The sequence below is a fragment of the Nicotiana sylvestris genome, chromosome 9 (genome assembly GCF_000393655.2).
Source record: "Nicotiana sylvestris chromosome 9, ASM39365v2, whole genome shotgun sequence".
Taxonomy (NCBI): Eukaryota; Viridiplantae; Streptophyta; class Magnoliopsida; order Solanales; family Solanaceae; genus Nicotiana; species Nicotiana sylvestris.
In genome coordinates this window covers 167444892-167462015 of record NC_091065.1, presented here as the reverse complement: position 1 = coordinate 167462015, position 17124 = coordinate 167444892, and the positions used below count along the sequence as shown (strand labels likewise).

The following is a 17124-nucleotide window of genomic DNA, read 5'->3' as shown; positions in this document are numbered from 1 at the left end:
AGACTATAATTGTGCTCCCACTAACCTTTTTGTACACACAAGGTTCTTCTTCGCATCTAACGAAATTGAACTTTTCAATTGTCTTGTTAAAGCGAATATTCCAACTTTGAGAAGCTTGCTTTAGTCCATAAATGGATCTTTGTAGATTACAAATTTTATTATGATCAGACGAAGATGTGAAACCTTCAGGTTGTGTCATGTACACATCCTCTTCTAGCTCACCATTAAGGAAAGATGTTTTCACATCCATTTTCCATATTTCATAATCATAGTATGCTGTTATAGCAAGCAAAATCCGAATAGATTTGAGCATTGCCACGGGAGAGAAAGTCTCGTCATAGTTGACTCCTTCTTTCTGACGATATCCCTTGGCAACAAGACGGGCTTTGTAGGTCTCCACCTTTCCGTCTGCTCCAATCTTTTTCTTAAAACCCCATTTACAACCAATAGGTTTTATATCCTTTGAAGGTTCAACTAAAGTCCATACTTTATTTTCCTTCATGGATTCCATTTCAGATTCCATGGCCTTTTGCCACTTCTCATAATCGTAACTTTGTATAGCCTCTTCATAGGTCTTAGGGTCATCATCATTATGATCAACCTTATTTGATACATCATCTTGTACCAATAAATTTAATCTAGTTGGTACATGGCGTTCCCGTGTAGACCTTCGAAGAGGTACTTGTACAACTTGTTCACCTTGTGTTGGATTTGGTTGTTGTTCAATTTGGTTTGGAACTGGTTCATTAACCTGTTCTTGAACTTTATTTAGTTCTTGAACTTCAACCGTTGAAGATAGCAACTTCCTTGGCAACTTCAAAACATCCAATAAAGGTTCTTCAACTTGGTTCTCATGATCTTTATTTTGTGTTGATTCATTAGTTTCTTGATTTTCATCAAGTTCTATTTCTCCATTATAATTTCCTTCTAAAAGAAATTCTCTTTCCAAAAAGATTGCTCCTCTGGCCACAAACACTTTATGGTCAGAAGGGTGATAGAAATAATATCCCATTGTTTCCTTGGGATACCCAATGAACCTACACTTATCAGATCTTGAGTCAAGTTTATCAGACTGTAGTCTCTTAACATAAGCTGGACAACCCCAAACTTTAATATGTTTAAGGTTAGGCTTACATCCTTTCCATATCTCATATGGTGTTGCAGAGACTGACTTAGTGGGAACTTTATTAAGTATGTTGCTGCTTCCAAAGCATATCCCCATAAATTTATTGGAAGATCAGTGAACCCCATCATAGATCTCACCATATCTAAAAAGGTTCGATTTCTCCTTTCAGACACACCATTTTGTTGTGGTGTTCCTGGAGGTGTCCACTGTGAGAGAATCCCATTCTCTTTGAGATATCTGGTAAAATCTTCACTAAGATATTCTCCACCTCTATCAGACCTTAGTACTTTGATACTTTTACCAGTCTACTTCTCAACTTCACTACGGAACCTTTTGAACATTTCAAAAGATTCAGACTTGTGTTTCATAAGATACACAAATCCATATCTTGACATATCATCAGTGAAGGTGATGAAGTAAGAATATCCACCTCTAGCTTGAATTTTCATGGGCCCACAAACATCTGTATGAATTAGTCCCAATAATTCAGAAGCTCTTTCTCCACTTCCAGTAAATGGAGATTTGGTCATTTTTCCTTTGAGACAAGATTCACAAGTTGGATATGATTCAAAATCATACTTGTCAAGGTACCCTTCCTTGTACAACTTGTTAATTCTTTTCTCTCCAATATGACCAAGCCTACAATGCCAAAGGTATGTTTGATTTACATGATCATCTCTTTTCCTCTTAAGACTTGAAACATGCATAATCGAATTAGCATTCACATTAGGTAAGACATAAACGTCATGTTGGAGATAGTCATTCACATATAAATTATCACTATAATAAATAGAGAAAATACCATTGCTTATATTTATGCGAAAACCACGTTTGTCTAACATAGAAGCTGAAATTATGTTCGAAACAAATTTAGGAACGTAATAACAATCATCCAACATAAGTACTTTGCCCGTAGGCATTATTAAAGAAATTGATCCTACAGCTACGGCCGCAACTTTTGCACCATTTCCAACTTGTAGATTAACTTCTCCTTTCTTTAGCCTCCTACTTACCTTGAACCCTTGCAACATATTACAGATGTTATAACCACTGCCAGCATCTAATACCCACAATGAAAAATTAGTAGTAGCTAAAGAAACCTTGAAAATATTTTTCATTAATGTCTCACCTTGTTTCTTGTCCTTTAGTGTTTCAAGATACTCCTTGCAGTTTCTCTTCCAATGCCATTTCTTCTTACAGTGAAAACATTCAGCATCATATACTGGCTGCAAGATCAAATCTTCAGAAAGCTTTTTACCAAGCTTGTACCCCAACTTCTCATGTTCTTCAGTAAGAACGGTCAAATGATTGACAAAGGGTCCAACTGGAGAGTTTTCAATGTCCAACTGTGTATCAATCATCTTCTTAAGATATTCAATGATTGCAGTTGGATCCATATTCTGATGTTTTCTCTGGAGTTCAGAACTCATAGAAGCGAGAATGATGTGTTTAATAGCAAGGCATTCTTCCAAGTATTTCTGATAAACCTTGGTGCCTTGAACATCATTCTCTGGTGGGATTATCTTTGTAGGCTTATCGATCACATCAATAAGCTTTTCATGCATGAGAACAATTCTCAATTCTATACCAGTCATCAAAGTTTGGTCCTACCAATTTGTTGGTCTCAAGTATTTCACATAGTGATATAACAGACATACTGAGAAATCTAAAATATAGAAAAGAAAAGGCAATAATATAAGAACATATTTGCATATATCATAAAGACATGGACTTTTATCTAAATGATATTTTCACTAATTATTTTAAACTATTTAACCTCATTATAGTTTACGAAATCTTTATTTCTGTTAGTGTAGTAACGGAATCCTTTAACAATATGTATGAGCCCCTTGAAAGTCAAGTCGTTTCTCACATATATTTTAAAGGTAGGTACTCTTACCAATTGTATCCCCATACAATTTCCTTAAATAGCTTTATGTCAAATAGTCCCCTGGTAGTCAAGTCGATCATATTGGCATAGTTGAGTTCAACCATCATGATAGCAAAGAACTTATTAAATTTTATACTCCCCTGGGTAGTCCAGGCGTCTAGTGTAAAATTGAATAATTCTTTCAATCCATACATCTAATGCAATAAATAATTTTAACATATTCTCGAACTATAAGTCTCCTGGTAATCAGGCTGCTCCTTATAAACAAGAAATAAGTAAAATTAATTACCTTAATGGATAGCTCTATAATAAAATATCTTATATTTTATTATTTAAGAACTCAAATTTTAGTAAGAGGGAATTGTTACTAAAACAATTTTTAATAACATGAAGATCAAATCTTTTATAGCATGTGAATTTAGTTCAAGTTGTCTACATGCTTAGTCCTAAATTGATTTACATCACATGTAATAAATAATTCAAAATTATATAATGAATAAGCGCATGACTTAAAATAAAATTCAACATCCTCTAACATGTTTATCTTATATATCACATAAAAATAATTCATGCTAGAATATTATTATTAATTAACATCTCATGAACTAATAACAATTGAAAATAACAATAGAATCATGTAACCTATTATAGATTCCCATTGTATCTAATACAAAATTTTAAATTCAAGTTATGAACTATCTCAATAGTTCAAACGATTTAACTATTGCACAAGACACATGTATTATGGTTTGAACTCTTCAAATATAATATAAAAATATTTCGTAAATAAATTTTAGACACAATAAACCACTGCTCTGATACCACTGAAGGATTGCATATAGGTGTTCGTAACACGCAGCAGAAGACAATAACAATCCTAGGCAGATCTTTTCGTGTTTAAAATTTATTACATGTCAAAGATCGGATCTAAGACGTACCTGGTGAAGAGAGTCTCGTTTCAAATTTTTTCGATAGTGCGAAGACTCTATGCGTATCCACACCAAGACTGATCCTTGTTATCAACTTTTTGATCAACAAAACCCGCGAACAAATTGAACGGAAAACTTGTGATGAAATTTTTCTCAAAAATCTCAACTCAAATTAGAAGAACAAGAAACACTTTTCTTGTAATTGTATTTTCTCTCTTGTCTTTGTATTGCACTCTCACTTTCACAAAGTATTTTTCTTCTCAAGAATTAATAAACGAAGTCGCACGACAAGAATTGTTCTTGTATATTTTTCTCTTAATTTTGTGGCTTCTTAAAAGTACTATTTTTTCACCGTGGCCTCTTAACCCTTAATGATGTATTTATATATCACTTAAGCCAACAATATCTTTCATTAGGTTAAGGAAAAATATAAACGTGATTTACTTCTTTTACAAGTTCATTCCAAAATTGAACTTTGTAAAACTTTTTCTATTAGAAAACTAAATCACATTCCATACAGGAATAGAAGCCACGTCCTTTATGGACCTTTTAATTCAATCCAAATTGAATAGTACAAATCCCATTCTTAATAAGATGTACGTGATTGAAATAAGCCGACAAGTCCTTTTGGAATTTTACGTTAATCCAATTACAAAATTAAATTGATATTATATACAACTTTTATATAATTAATATCAATTAATATTATATATATATCCCATATATATTACAACCAAGAGATATAATTTAATTTTCTATTCCAAATAGAAAACTTCAATTTGTTCACAATATTAACTATATCCTTTGTGCTAGCAATGAATATAATAATATTTCACTTATATTAATAACTAAATTTATTTGACTAATTAAATTCCTTAATTTAATTATCAAATAATAAGTTAATTAATCCTTTAGCAAAGATCAGAACACTCGTAAGTGTGTGACCCCATAGGTTCAATACTAAACCGGTAGTAAATTGATCACATCAATATACTAATCAAGGGTGGCGTCTAGCAACACTCCTTAACGACCGGATAGCATAAAGTATACAATTTACTCTCAACGGCCAGTAGAAGAATAATGTAGTAATTCCTTCTATCCTTATAGCTCTGGATCACTCTAGGATATGGTTCAACTGTCAAATCCTAATAGGCGACCAACTATGAGTTCACGTCAAATATAATCGACCATTGAATGACCTAAGAAACTCATTTCTTCTTTCATTCAATTGCCCTGGCCAAGGTCTTAATTTGGTCGTTTATAATTCATGACAACATGGAGCTTAATCTCATTACCAAGAGTTGACAGATTCCATCTTGATCAATCACTAATTCTACAAGTATTTAATCGTACCCAATATCTTTTCAACTATCGCCCTAGAGCCATAGGTGTCTAGTATCAAAGCACAATAAATAACTTGTCAATTACTATGACGATCTCAAGTCAAAGGAAACAGTTACATCACATTCTTCAAGAGAATATCCTATTGACAGTTTATGATAATTCTAACCATTAGGAATTATCCAATGAGTCGGTTCAATGATCATATCTCTATATACATCATCTATCTATGTGATTTAGTTAATGAGATCAACTAATCTTTATCCCATAAAGGCGATCACATAAATATTTATCTAACCGGATTACTAATGTCCAAAATTAATAATCCTACGATCAAGAACAAATTTAGATTAAACTATAAGAAACTTTACTCTCATTATCATGATCTCCATCGCAATGTCAAGTCTCAAAATTTAATCAAGGACCTTATCAAATTAATCAAGAAATTAATATCAATGATAAAAGAATATCAAATGCCATATATATTTTATAAAAATATGTTCAAAACATCAAATATGATATTGGATCTAGGGCATATTTACTATATCCCTAACAATAGTAACCTTAAAAAACAGATAAAATAGATCAGTACAACTATATTGCATATATAGGACAACTTCTATTTAAAGGTCAAATTATTATCCATGAGTTTGGTGAGGCTTGAATGGTCTTATTTGCAAAGTTAGCTCAGTTTCCTACTAATACGCATACCGCATCCCTTACCAAGTTCGGCAAATAAACTAACTAATTGGATTTTCTATAATGTAGATGGTTAATTTAATTGTAGATGATATTTATCTCCCTAGATTGAACTATGAATAGAGAAAATAGTTAGGATTTCACAAATAAAATGAGAGTGTTTTATGTTCCTTGGAGACTATGCAACATTTCAATAGTCCTAATATTTCGTGTGGCTTTGGTAGTGCTGACAAAGCAAACCTTTTTCCTTTTTCTTTAGGAAGATTGGTTAATTTTGCTCTTCAACTATTGGAAATAGGAGAATTATATGGCTATTTGTTTTTTATCTCAGAAAATTTTTGTTTGTACCTTTTACATAGTGTAATTTTCTGGCAAAAATATTCAATTGAACCACCTTCTCTAAGGGTAGCTATGCCCCTGCCCCTGCCTTAAACTAGATTTTTCGGGTTAGAACCATTGGAATAAAGAACCTTTCAGTAGTGTGAATCCTTACTATGGATCAGCGAGGTTCAAGTTATGTTGACGAAACCATTGACGAAAAATATGCTATCTACTTTGCGGTTGGATTAGAAATTACTCAGGTTATGTTGACTTTAATATTTAATAAAATAAATGATAGAATATTAGGGTCCACCAAACTCTATAGAGAACCAGATTCTCTATCAGGTTCAACAGAACATACGCACACAACAGTAAGAAATGACAAGTGGAATTTTATATGAAAACTTTCCAGCTCAACGGGATTAAAAATCACTGCCTACCCTTGTAGGATTTCAGCTTCAGTGCTGAGCAACTTTTAGATTACAACCTATGCAACCTAGGAATTAACCTCTTAACCCTTTACTAACTTGTAATACTCTATTACAAGCCACTTTGTAATAACTCTATTACAAAGACTTTACAACTCGACTAACTCTAGCCAAGACTCAAACACAAAGGTTTAAGGTTTACAGAGAGTTTCCTATAGAATACTTCTAAACAAGCTAAGTAGGAATTACAATTAAAGAACTATTACAAAGTTACAACTCAACTAAGGACATACGATGACTTGTTGTGGGGAACTGGTCCATAGTAGTGTTGTTCTTTGTTCTTGACGCACTTAAGAATTTCTTGCTAGATGATCACGTGAGAGAGCTTGAGTAAATTCCCTAAAAGTTCAAGTGACTTTGTTTTACCTTCCTTGATGTTAATAATACATGTGTGACATCATTTACAATGATGTAAGCAAGGTAGGTAAAAAATCTTCCACAGAAAGTTGACTGTTGCACTGTTCCTGTACAGTAACGTGTGCAGGCAGCAACTTTACAGCTGGAGAGTTGACTTCGTACAGTTTCCTCAGGAGCTGGTAGAGATCTGTTCCCTCAGCTGTTCCTTCAACTCTGGAGAGTTGAACCATATCTCAAGCTGGAACCTTGTAATCTTAAAGTCTTGAGAATGTGTAAGAAGTTCCTTATCTGGTTCTTGATGGTAAGTTTGTTAGATCATCAAAACATAAGACAAGGTACTCGTAACTAAGGTACTTGTAACCTATCAATTTCCCCCTTTTTGATGATGACAAACTTATAATTGAACATTTTCATCCTATGCAACTTCATCGTCCTCACTCTCCTCTTCAAGTCTGGCGGCCTCTTCGCCGGCAATCAATGGGAACCAGGTCCTCAGTTGGATTTTATCAACCCCAGTGCCAAGCGATTTTTTCTCAAAATGTTCTCTTCTTAGAGCTTTGGTAAAGATATCTGCAATTTGATCTTTAGTGCTGCAAATATTCATACAAATGAGCGATTTTTCAACATTATCCCCCAAGGTCTTCCAACTGTTGCTTGATCCACAACAGTTGAGCACAGCAGGAGACGGCTGCTACATATTCTGCTTCAGTTGTTTGAGAGTGCCATTGAATTTTGTTTCCTTGTACCCCATGAGATAAGATAGGAACCCAGAGATATACCATTCCAGATGTGCTTTTCTTGTCCCCCAGATAACCTACCTAATCAGCATCAGCATACCCAATGATATCAAATTATCACCTGAAGGATAGTTGAGAACCAGGTCCTGTGTTCCTTAAAGATATATCAACATTCTTTCAGCAGCCTTCAGATGAGACACCTTTGGATTTGACTGAAACCTTGCACAGAAACCCACTCTGAACATAATGTCTGGTCTGCTTATATTGAGATACAAAATTGATCCAGGGATGCCTCTATGCATGATTTTGATTTAAAGAACCGAGTTCATTCATATCTAGACGTGTAGTTGTGGTAATGGGAGTGTCGATCACTTTTGATGCTTCCATGTCAAACCTTTTTCAGCAACTACTTAATGTACTTATGTTGACTTATCAATGTTCCAGATTACCCACCTGGTTCCTATAACAGTTCGATCTGCAGGTCAAAGAACCAGGTGACATACATTGAACTGCATCAACGACTCTATTTTCAGTTTCTGTTATTGTGATCGTGGAGCCAGGTTCCTTGCTAATGAATGGAGAGGTAGTTATATCATCTTTACTGGATTCCTTGACATGACTCATCATGTTTGCCTTCCCATTTTCCATGTTAATAAGTTCACCTGGAATCAATAAGAGTTCTCCATCTTCATCAGCATTCCTGTCCATTTTGAGACGAGTAACCCAGAAAGATTCCTTCATCTCTTTTAGCATCAAACTTTCCAGGTTGATCCTTGCCATTGTTGAGAACATAGCATTTTCATCCAAATGTCCTCAAATGGGTCAGACTTTGGTGAAGATGTTTGTAATTCTTCTATCAATTAACATTGACCACGCCATATCTTCAACAGTCCGGTTCTTCCTTCCCACATTTCCATTTTGTTGGGGTGTTCTTAGAGCTGAGAAGTTGAGTAATCCCACTTTCAATACAGAATTCATCGAATCTACATTATCAAACTTTGTTCCATGATTTGATCTGATGCAAGCCACATTTTTTCCCATCTTCACTTGGATTTTCTTGACAGAGCCCACGAATACTTGAAAAGTCTCATCCTTGGTTCTGAGGAACAAAGTCCAGGTGAACCTAAAGTAGTCATTCACTATCAAGATATATCTTCTTCCTCATCTGCTTCGCACTCTCATTGATCTGCATAGATCCATTGAAGAAGATCAAGTGGCCTTGAGGTGTTGACTTCCCTTTTTGGGATTGAATGAAGATCTGACATGATTTCCTTTTGCACAAGCATCCCACATTTGTGTTCTTAAAGCTCGACTTGGGTAGACCACGAACAAGGTCCTTCTGGACTAGTTTATTCAGTAGTGAAAAGCTTGCATGCCCCCAACTTTTAGTGCCATAGTTCAGCATCGACATCAACAACTTAGATCACCACTTTGTAGAGACTTACAATCAGCAACTCAAATATTCTTTTGGCTACAAGCATCACCTCACCAGTTATAAGGTTTGTGACTGTGCATATCTTGGACAAGATTCCACTTTATTTCCCTTGTCACATATCTGAGAAACACTCAAGAGACTATACTTCAGGCCATTGACATAATGCACGTTTTTCAGTTGAATGAGTGAGTGACTTCCCAATCCTTCCAACTCCTAAAGTGTACCCCTTTTAGCTATTTCCAAAGGGTACACTCTCTCCTTGCAGGGCTTTCAATGAAGGAAAATCGATCATATTTCCAATCATGTGCTTTGAGCAGCCGATGTCCATATATCATTGTTGGATGCTCCCTTTCACTGCTCCCTGCACAAGGAAATCAAGGGTTAGATTTAGGAACCCAAACGAGTTTGGGTCCCTTGTAATGAGGAAAGGGATAAATGAGTGCTCTTTTAGTCCAAGTAGGCAGTATATGTTTCCTATTCGATGGACCAGGTCCTCTAGCAGTAGTTACTCTCTCAGCAAAGACTTTATTTTTCTGATGAGGCTGAACCCTCGCCATACAGTTTTCCTTGAGGTTCCTATTGTTACCACAGTAGGTACATAGCCAATTGCTGGGTACAGTAACATACTTGCTATGAGGGTTGTAAGGAATCTGTTCCCTTTGAAACCCAATCCCCTGCCTGCTTCCCCTATTGTTGGTGTACATAGTAGTTATAGCATCAGAGAACCAGGTTCATTTGAGTGACTTTTCAAGATTACTCTTCACTCTTCTTAGTTCTTCCTGAAGCTGTTTATTTTTCTCAAGCTCAGCACACAGACTGGTATTTACTAGATTTAACTCATTTTCAAGATTAATGTGTGTCTCACTCGCAACTTCCTTTCCCTTTTTAGAGTTTCCAGGCCTTCTCTCCATTTTAAGTTCTTCAATTGTCTCTTTCAAGTCTACCACCACCACTATTAGGTCATATCTCTCTTGCTCGATATTAGCAACTCTCTTAGTTAAGGCTTCTTTTTCTTTACTTACATACTCAATGGTTTCTTTTAGGTCAACCACAACAACTATTAGATCATCTCTTTCATGTTCTATACTGGCAATTTTCTCATCTAAGGCATCCTTTTTATTTTTCAGGTTCTTTATTGTTTCTTTCAAATCAACTACAATAACTACTAGATCATCTCTGGTTTGTTCAGCTTCTCCTAATTCCATAGTTAATGCATCTTTATCATTTATGAGATTATGATAAGCATCAATTAATACATTTTCTAATGACATAAGCTTTTTAGGAGAGTAAGATTTTAGATTTCTCTTAACATTCAGAAAATTTACCTCATTGTCGTCATCATCTTCATCGTCATTAGATTGAGCCATCAAAGCAAAAATTGAGTCATACTCAGTTGCTTCATTTTCCACTGCCATCATTGAGCTATCGCCATGATCATTTTTTTCTTTAGACTCATTGGAGGAGTCTCCCCATGCAGCAAAAGCTTGCTTTACAACATTGTCAGCATCATTCTTTTTCTTGAAGCATTTATCAGGAACCAAGTTCCTTTTGGCTTCTTTGTCTGAGTTGTGATTGAATTGATCTTGCTTTAGGAGAGGATAGTCCTTGATGAAGTGTCCTGTCTTGCCACATTTATGACAAACGTCATAATTTTTTGGCTTGCTAAAACTGCCCCTTTATGGAATACCTCCATTCCCGCAAACCATTTTCTGAAATCTTCTCGTCAGGTATGCCATATCACCATCTTCACCACTTGAGTCATTTCCATCCGTTTCAAGGACCAGGTTCTTTTATCTTTTGATCTCTCTTCTTTCACTTTCCTTCTTCTTTTCATTTCATAAGTCTTCAAGTTTCTAACAAGTTCATCCATAGTCAATGTCTGTAGGTCCTTCGCCTTTGTAATGGCATTTACTTTGCTTTCCCAAGAACTAGGCAGTGTACTAAGGATTTTTCTGACAAACTTGTTTCTTAGAATAATTTTACCAAGAGAGTGAAGCTCATTGATGATAGAGGTGAATCAAGTATGCATATCTTGAATGGATTCATCATCTTTCATCCTGAATAGCTCATATTCAGTTGTGAGCATATCAATCTTCGATTGCTTCACCTGTGTTGTTCCCTCATGAGCTGTCTGAAGAGCCTCCCATATTTCTTTTGTTGATTGACATGTTGATATCCTGTTATATTCATCAGGACCAATGCGACAAACAAGAATTTTCTTTGCACGAAAATTCTTTTCTATGGACTTTCGATCAGCGTCATTGAATTCCTTCCTCGTTTTAGGAATGGCTACAACAGGATCTACAAGATTCTTGGGAGGGATAAAGGGTTTGCCACAGATGACATCCCATAGCTAGAATCTTTAGCCATGATGAAGTCGTGCATCCTAGTTTTCCACCATCCATAATACTGTCCATTGAACCTAGGTGGTCTGTAAGTAGACTGGCCTTTTTCGAAGTTTGGAGGAGCATCCATGAAGATCCTTTCTAGGTGTTAACCTGATAGAAAGTACCCGCTCTGATACCAATTGATAGAATATAAGGGTCCACCAAACTCTATAGAGAACCAGGTTCTCTATCAGGTTCAACATAACACATGCACACAGCAGTAAGAAATGACAAAAGGAATTTTACGTGGAAAATTCCCAACTCAACGGGATTAAAAACCACGACCTACCCTTGCAGGATTTCAACTTCACTACTAAGCAACTTTTAGATTACAACTTATGCAAGCTAGGAATTAACCTTTTAATCCCTTACTAACTTGTAATACTCTACTACAAACCACTTTGTAATAACTCTATTACAAATACTTTACAACTTGACTAACTCTAGCCAAGACCAAACACAAAGGTTTAAGTTTTACAGAGTTTCCTACAGAATACTTCTAAGCAAGCTAAGTATAAATTATAATTGAAGAATTATTACAAAGTTACAACTCAACTAAGGACATACGATGATTTGCTATGGGTAACTGGTCCATAGTAGTGTTGTTCTTTGTTCTTGATGCACTTGAGAATTTCTTACTAGATGATCATGTGGGAGAGCTTGAGTAAATTCTCTAAAAGTTCAACTGACTTTGTTTTACCTTCCTTGATGTTAGTAATACATATGTAACATCACTTACAATGATGTAATCAAGGTAGATAAAAAGTCGTCCACAGAAAGTTGACTGTTGTATTGTTCCTGTACAATAGCGTGTGCATGCAGCAACTTTACAACCAGAGAGTTGACTTCATAAAGTTACCTCGGGAGCTGGTAGAGATTTGTTCCCTCAGCTATTTCTTTAACTCTAGAGAGTTGAACCATATCTCAAGCTGGAACCTTGTAATCTTAAAGTCTTGAGAATGTGTAACATGTTCCTTATTGGTTCTTGATAGTAAGTTTGTTAGATCATCAAAACATAAGACAATGTACTCGTAACTAAGGTACTTGTAACCTATCAACAAATTACCCCTGTGGCTGCTGGATTTAAATAAGATCATGTTTAGCATATGGAGAGATTCTCAGTGAGGCAAGTATACAAAGCCATGCAAGGGGAATTTCAGAAGATGACATGGAGAAACTCATGTGCAATAATCAGGGATTTCCCAAGTGGATTTTCATATTACGACAAGCAATACAAGATAGGCTATCTACGAAAGAAGGTTAGTCAAATGGAGGATTATTTCTCACTCTGTTAAAGAGAGAATGAAATGGTGCAACATTTATTCTTTGATTGTGAAGTATCAAGAACTATATAGCAGTAGTTACTGAATTGGAAAAGTATACAGAGAACAAGGAAAACTTGGTAGGAGGAGTTGAAGTGGTTAGAACAAGTTGGTAAAGGCAAGAATGGAGGGGCAGCAGTGTGTAGAATAACACTAGCAGCATCGGTTTATCATATTTGCCAAGAGAGGAATGATGTGATTTTCCAGAAGAAGAAGAAATCAACCAACGCTATCCTACGATTGATCATCTAGGAAATACATTCCCTAGACTAGCACGAACCATGTCAATACTAAACTGATATCCTGATGTAGACTAGGAAATTAGAAGCAGGAGGTGGGTAAGTAGCAAAGTTTAGTAACTCTAAGTTGGGGCTTCATGTCCAGCAGGAGTTATGCTAAAGACTAGTCTCAGTTTTGTTTGGATTTGTAACTAACTATACTTGGTAAATAAAATCATTTATTTACCCAAAAAAAACATTAAAATTTTTCTTCGACTTTGGAATTATGAAAATGCTTACAAGCCAACAAGTAATTAAACTTAAAATCTTAATTCTTAAACCTATTATGCTACTTCTATTGATACTAAATTATTTTCAGTATATTCACTAGCAAGAGACAAGGTATTCTAGTGATTATGAAAACAAACTACAATGTATTTAATATGTTTCTTTCGTTTAATTTAGATTTATCTTTTTGAATATTTAATCTTCTATAGATTTTATCTTTGAGTCCCAGATTGGTTAATATCTTTTCACTCTTGTGATTTATATTTTCTTTGCCTTTACTTAGTTAACATTACGCTGCTATAGAATAGTTTATGGATCTATACTTTAACCATCTTTCATGTTTTCTTAATTCATTACTATTTAAAAAGTAAAAATATCTAGAAAGTATTACTAAATCATATAAATGTACGTATGTTATTACATTATACTTCTACTAGTAACTTTTATATGGCGGGTAAAAAAAATACCGAAAATTAACCAAACTGTACCGATACCGAAGAGAAATTGACATGATTGAGACAGTTTCGAGAAGTCTAATTTTGGTTATATGTAAGAAAATAATCGAAAAATTGGTATGGTATAAATTTTATAAAATAACCGGCCGAACCGAATCATTAACATCCCTAGTTTTATGCACTTGGGAGACTATACTAGACAACATTTCAATAGTCCTAGTATATTGTGTGGCTTGGTATTGCTAACAAAGCAAAGCTCTTTGATTAAAACCTTTTCCCTTTTTCTTTAGGAAAATGGGTCAATTTTGCCCCTCAATTGGAAATAGGAGAACAACATCCCTATCTAATTTTGGTCTCAAGAAAATCTCTCGTTGTTACTTAAGTGCCTGCATATATCCTTCAAAACTAATGGACCTCCATATGTAATTAAGAAAGGGAAAAGGGCCAAATTGTTGTTAGGTGTTGTCCTAATTTTCTTACCATATTGATATTCCTATCTCATGAATGAAAGGACAACATATTTACCATACTTGGATTTTTCTCTTTTTAGAAGGAAAATATAATTCTTCCATATTTGGCTAGTCTCTTTTCTTGTAGGAAAAAGTTTGGAGTTCTATAAATTGAGGATCCTTCCTTCTCATTCAGCTGCATCCATAATGTAGCCATATAAGGTTTAAGAATCGTTTTTAGGGGGAGAACTTTACGGGACAAGTGTTAGTGTGTCACTTGTGTTTGCCTCTTTGTGAGGTTGTTCTCTCGATATTTTATACTCTCTTTTTATATAGTGGATTGCTCATCTCTGCCGTGGACGTAGGTCAGTTGACCGAACCACGTTAAATATTTGTGTCTCTTTTGGTATACTTCTCTTTTGTTGTTTGATTTATCGTCGTTCAAGGTTTGCTTTACTAGCTTCTACATGACACCTGATTATTTCGATCCTAACAAGTGGTATCAAAGCCTTAGTTATTTATTTGGGTTGTTACGGAATGGAGGCGAATATGAGAAAGATGGTGTGTTTAAATGGGAGAAATTATAATGTTTGGAGAAGCAAGATGAAAGATTTGTTGTTCGTGAAGAATATGTATCTATCCGTTTTTGCAACTCATAAACTTGAGAGTATATCATATGAAGATTGGGATTTCGAGCTCCAACAAGTATGTGGATATATACGACAATGGGTTGAAGATAATTTCCGCAATCATATTATGAACGAGACATATGCGTGATCATTATGGGAAAAGCAGAGACTCTTTATGCATCAAAAAGTGGGAATAATAAGTTGTTCCTACTAAATCAATTGATTACCTTTAAATACAAGGAAAGCAGCCCTATCCTTGATCACATAATTGATTTTCAGGGCATCCTTGATCAGCTGTCTGGAATGAGAGTTAATTTTGATGATAAGATACAAGGACTTTGGTTTCTTAATACTCTACCAGACTCTTGGAAAACTCTTCGTGTTTTTTTGACAAATTCAGCTCTTGGAGGTAAGGTGACCGTGAAATATACCAAGAGTGGTGTGTTGAATGAGAAAGTAAAGAGAAAATCTCAGGGTTCATCCTTATAAGCAGATATCTTGCTTATAGAATTGGGGGAGAGATAGAACAAGAGGCTTGAGGAATAGAGGTAAAAGTAGAAGTACGTCAAAGTCCAAATATCATAATATTACATGCAACCATTGTGGCAAGAAAGGACACATCAAAAGGTTTTGCCATAAGTTGAAGCAAGACATTAGAGAAGGAAAGAAAGTTAAAAATAACGAGAACAATGTTGTTGCTATTGTTCGAGATGACCTTCTTTTTGCTTATGATGAAAACATCATATTGGTATCCCATGAGACGAGCTGGATAGTAGATTCTGGAGCTATATCACATGTCACACCAAGAAAAGATTTTTTCTCATCTTATACTCCTATTGATTCTGGAGTGTTAAAGATGGGAAATGCCAGTGAAGTTAAGAAGTTTGGTGTTGGCACAGTTTGTTTGAAAACTAATAATGGTTCAATGTTAGTTCTTCAAGATGTCAAGCAAGCTCTAGACTTTCCTTTCAATTTGATCTCCGCAGGAAAATTAGACGATGAAGTCTACCATAATGCCTTCTTTAATGGTCAATGAAATCTCACCAAGGGCTCGTTAGTAGTGGCTCGAGGAGTCAAATATGGTCATTTATATGTGACACAAGGCTCTACTCTTAATGACTCCACAAATCTTGTGGAAAGTGACACTTTATCGGAATTGTGGCACAGAAGATTGAGTCATATGAGCGAGAGGGGGATTACGTGTTTGGCTAAGAAAAGTTTGCTTTCTGGAGTGAAACAAGCAAAGCTGAAAAGGTGTATCCATTGTTTAGCTGGCAAATAGAAAAGGGTTTTCTTTCATAGCCATTCTTCCTCACGAAAGCTCGATTTATTGTAGCTAGTACACTCTTATTTGTATAGTCCTTTTAAAGTAAAGTCAAAAGGTGGTGCACTTTACTTTGTGACTTTCATTGATGATCATTCTCGTAAGCTTTAAGTATATCCGTTGAAATTTAAAGATCAAGCAGTTGGCGTGTTTAAGGAATTTCCGGCCTTAGTTGAGAGACAGACGGGGAAGAAGTTAAAATGTATCCGCACTGACAATGGTGGTGAATATTGTGGTCTCTTTGATAACTATTGCAAGGAACAAGGAATTAGTCATCAGAAAACTCTGCCCAAGACGCCTCAATTGAATGGTTTGGCAGAGAGGATGAATAGAACTCTAGTTGAAAGAGTTAGATGCCTGCTTTTAGAGGCTAAACTTCCAAATACATTTTGGGTGGAAGCACTTACCATTGTTGTCTATGTAATCAATTATCTCCTGCTGTTGATTTGGATGGTGAAGTCCCAGACAGAGTTTGGTTTGCCAAAGATGTTTCTTATTATCACCTGAGAGTTTTTGGATGTAAAACTTGTGTGCATGTTCCTAAAGATGAGAGTTTGAAACTGGATGTCAAAACTAAGCAGTGCATCTTCATCGGTTATGGTCAAGATGAGTTTGGGTATCGTTTTTATGATCCAGTTGACAATAAACTTATTAGAAGTCGTGATGCAATGTTCTTTGAAGACCAGACTATTGAAGATATTGACAAAGCTGAGAAGATAGATTCTTAG

General features: G+C 35.3%; 1 protein-coding gene across 1 annotated transcript; it reads right to left on the bottom strand.

Moving 5' to 3' along the window:
- Positions 1-10055: 10055 nt before the first annotated feature.
- On the bottom strand, positions 10056-11194 carry LOC138878556 (uncharacterized). The gene is made up of 2 exons (XM_070158245.1): positions 11066-11194; positions 10056-10946 (listed from the first exon to the last, which is right to left on the bottom strand). Exons 1-2 carry the CDS (start codon positions 11192-11194, stop codon positions 10056-10058), a joined length of 1020 nt encoding a protein of 339 aa, XP_070014346.1.
- Positions 11195-17124: the final 5930 nt, after the last annotated feature.

What these genes read in the sequence shown, in the direction of transcription:
- LOC138878556 (XM_070158245.1), bottom strand. Translation starts at nt 11,194, where the DNA reads ATGGATGAACTTGTTAGAAACTTGAAGACTTATGAAATGAAAAGAAGA. An exon ending in TGACTCAAGTGGTGAAGATG is followed by an intron (nt 10,947 to 11,065) that starts GTGATATGGCAT and finishes AAATGTGGCAAG; the next exon opens with ACAGGACACTTCATCAAGGA.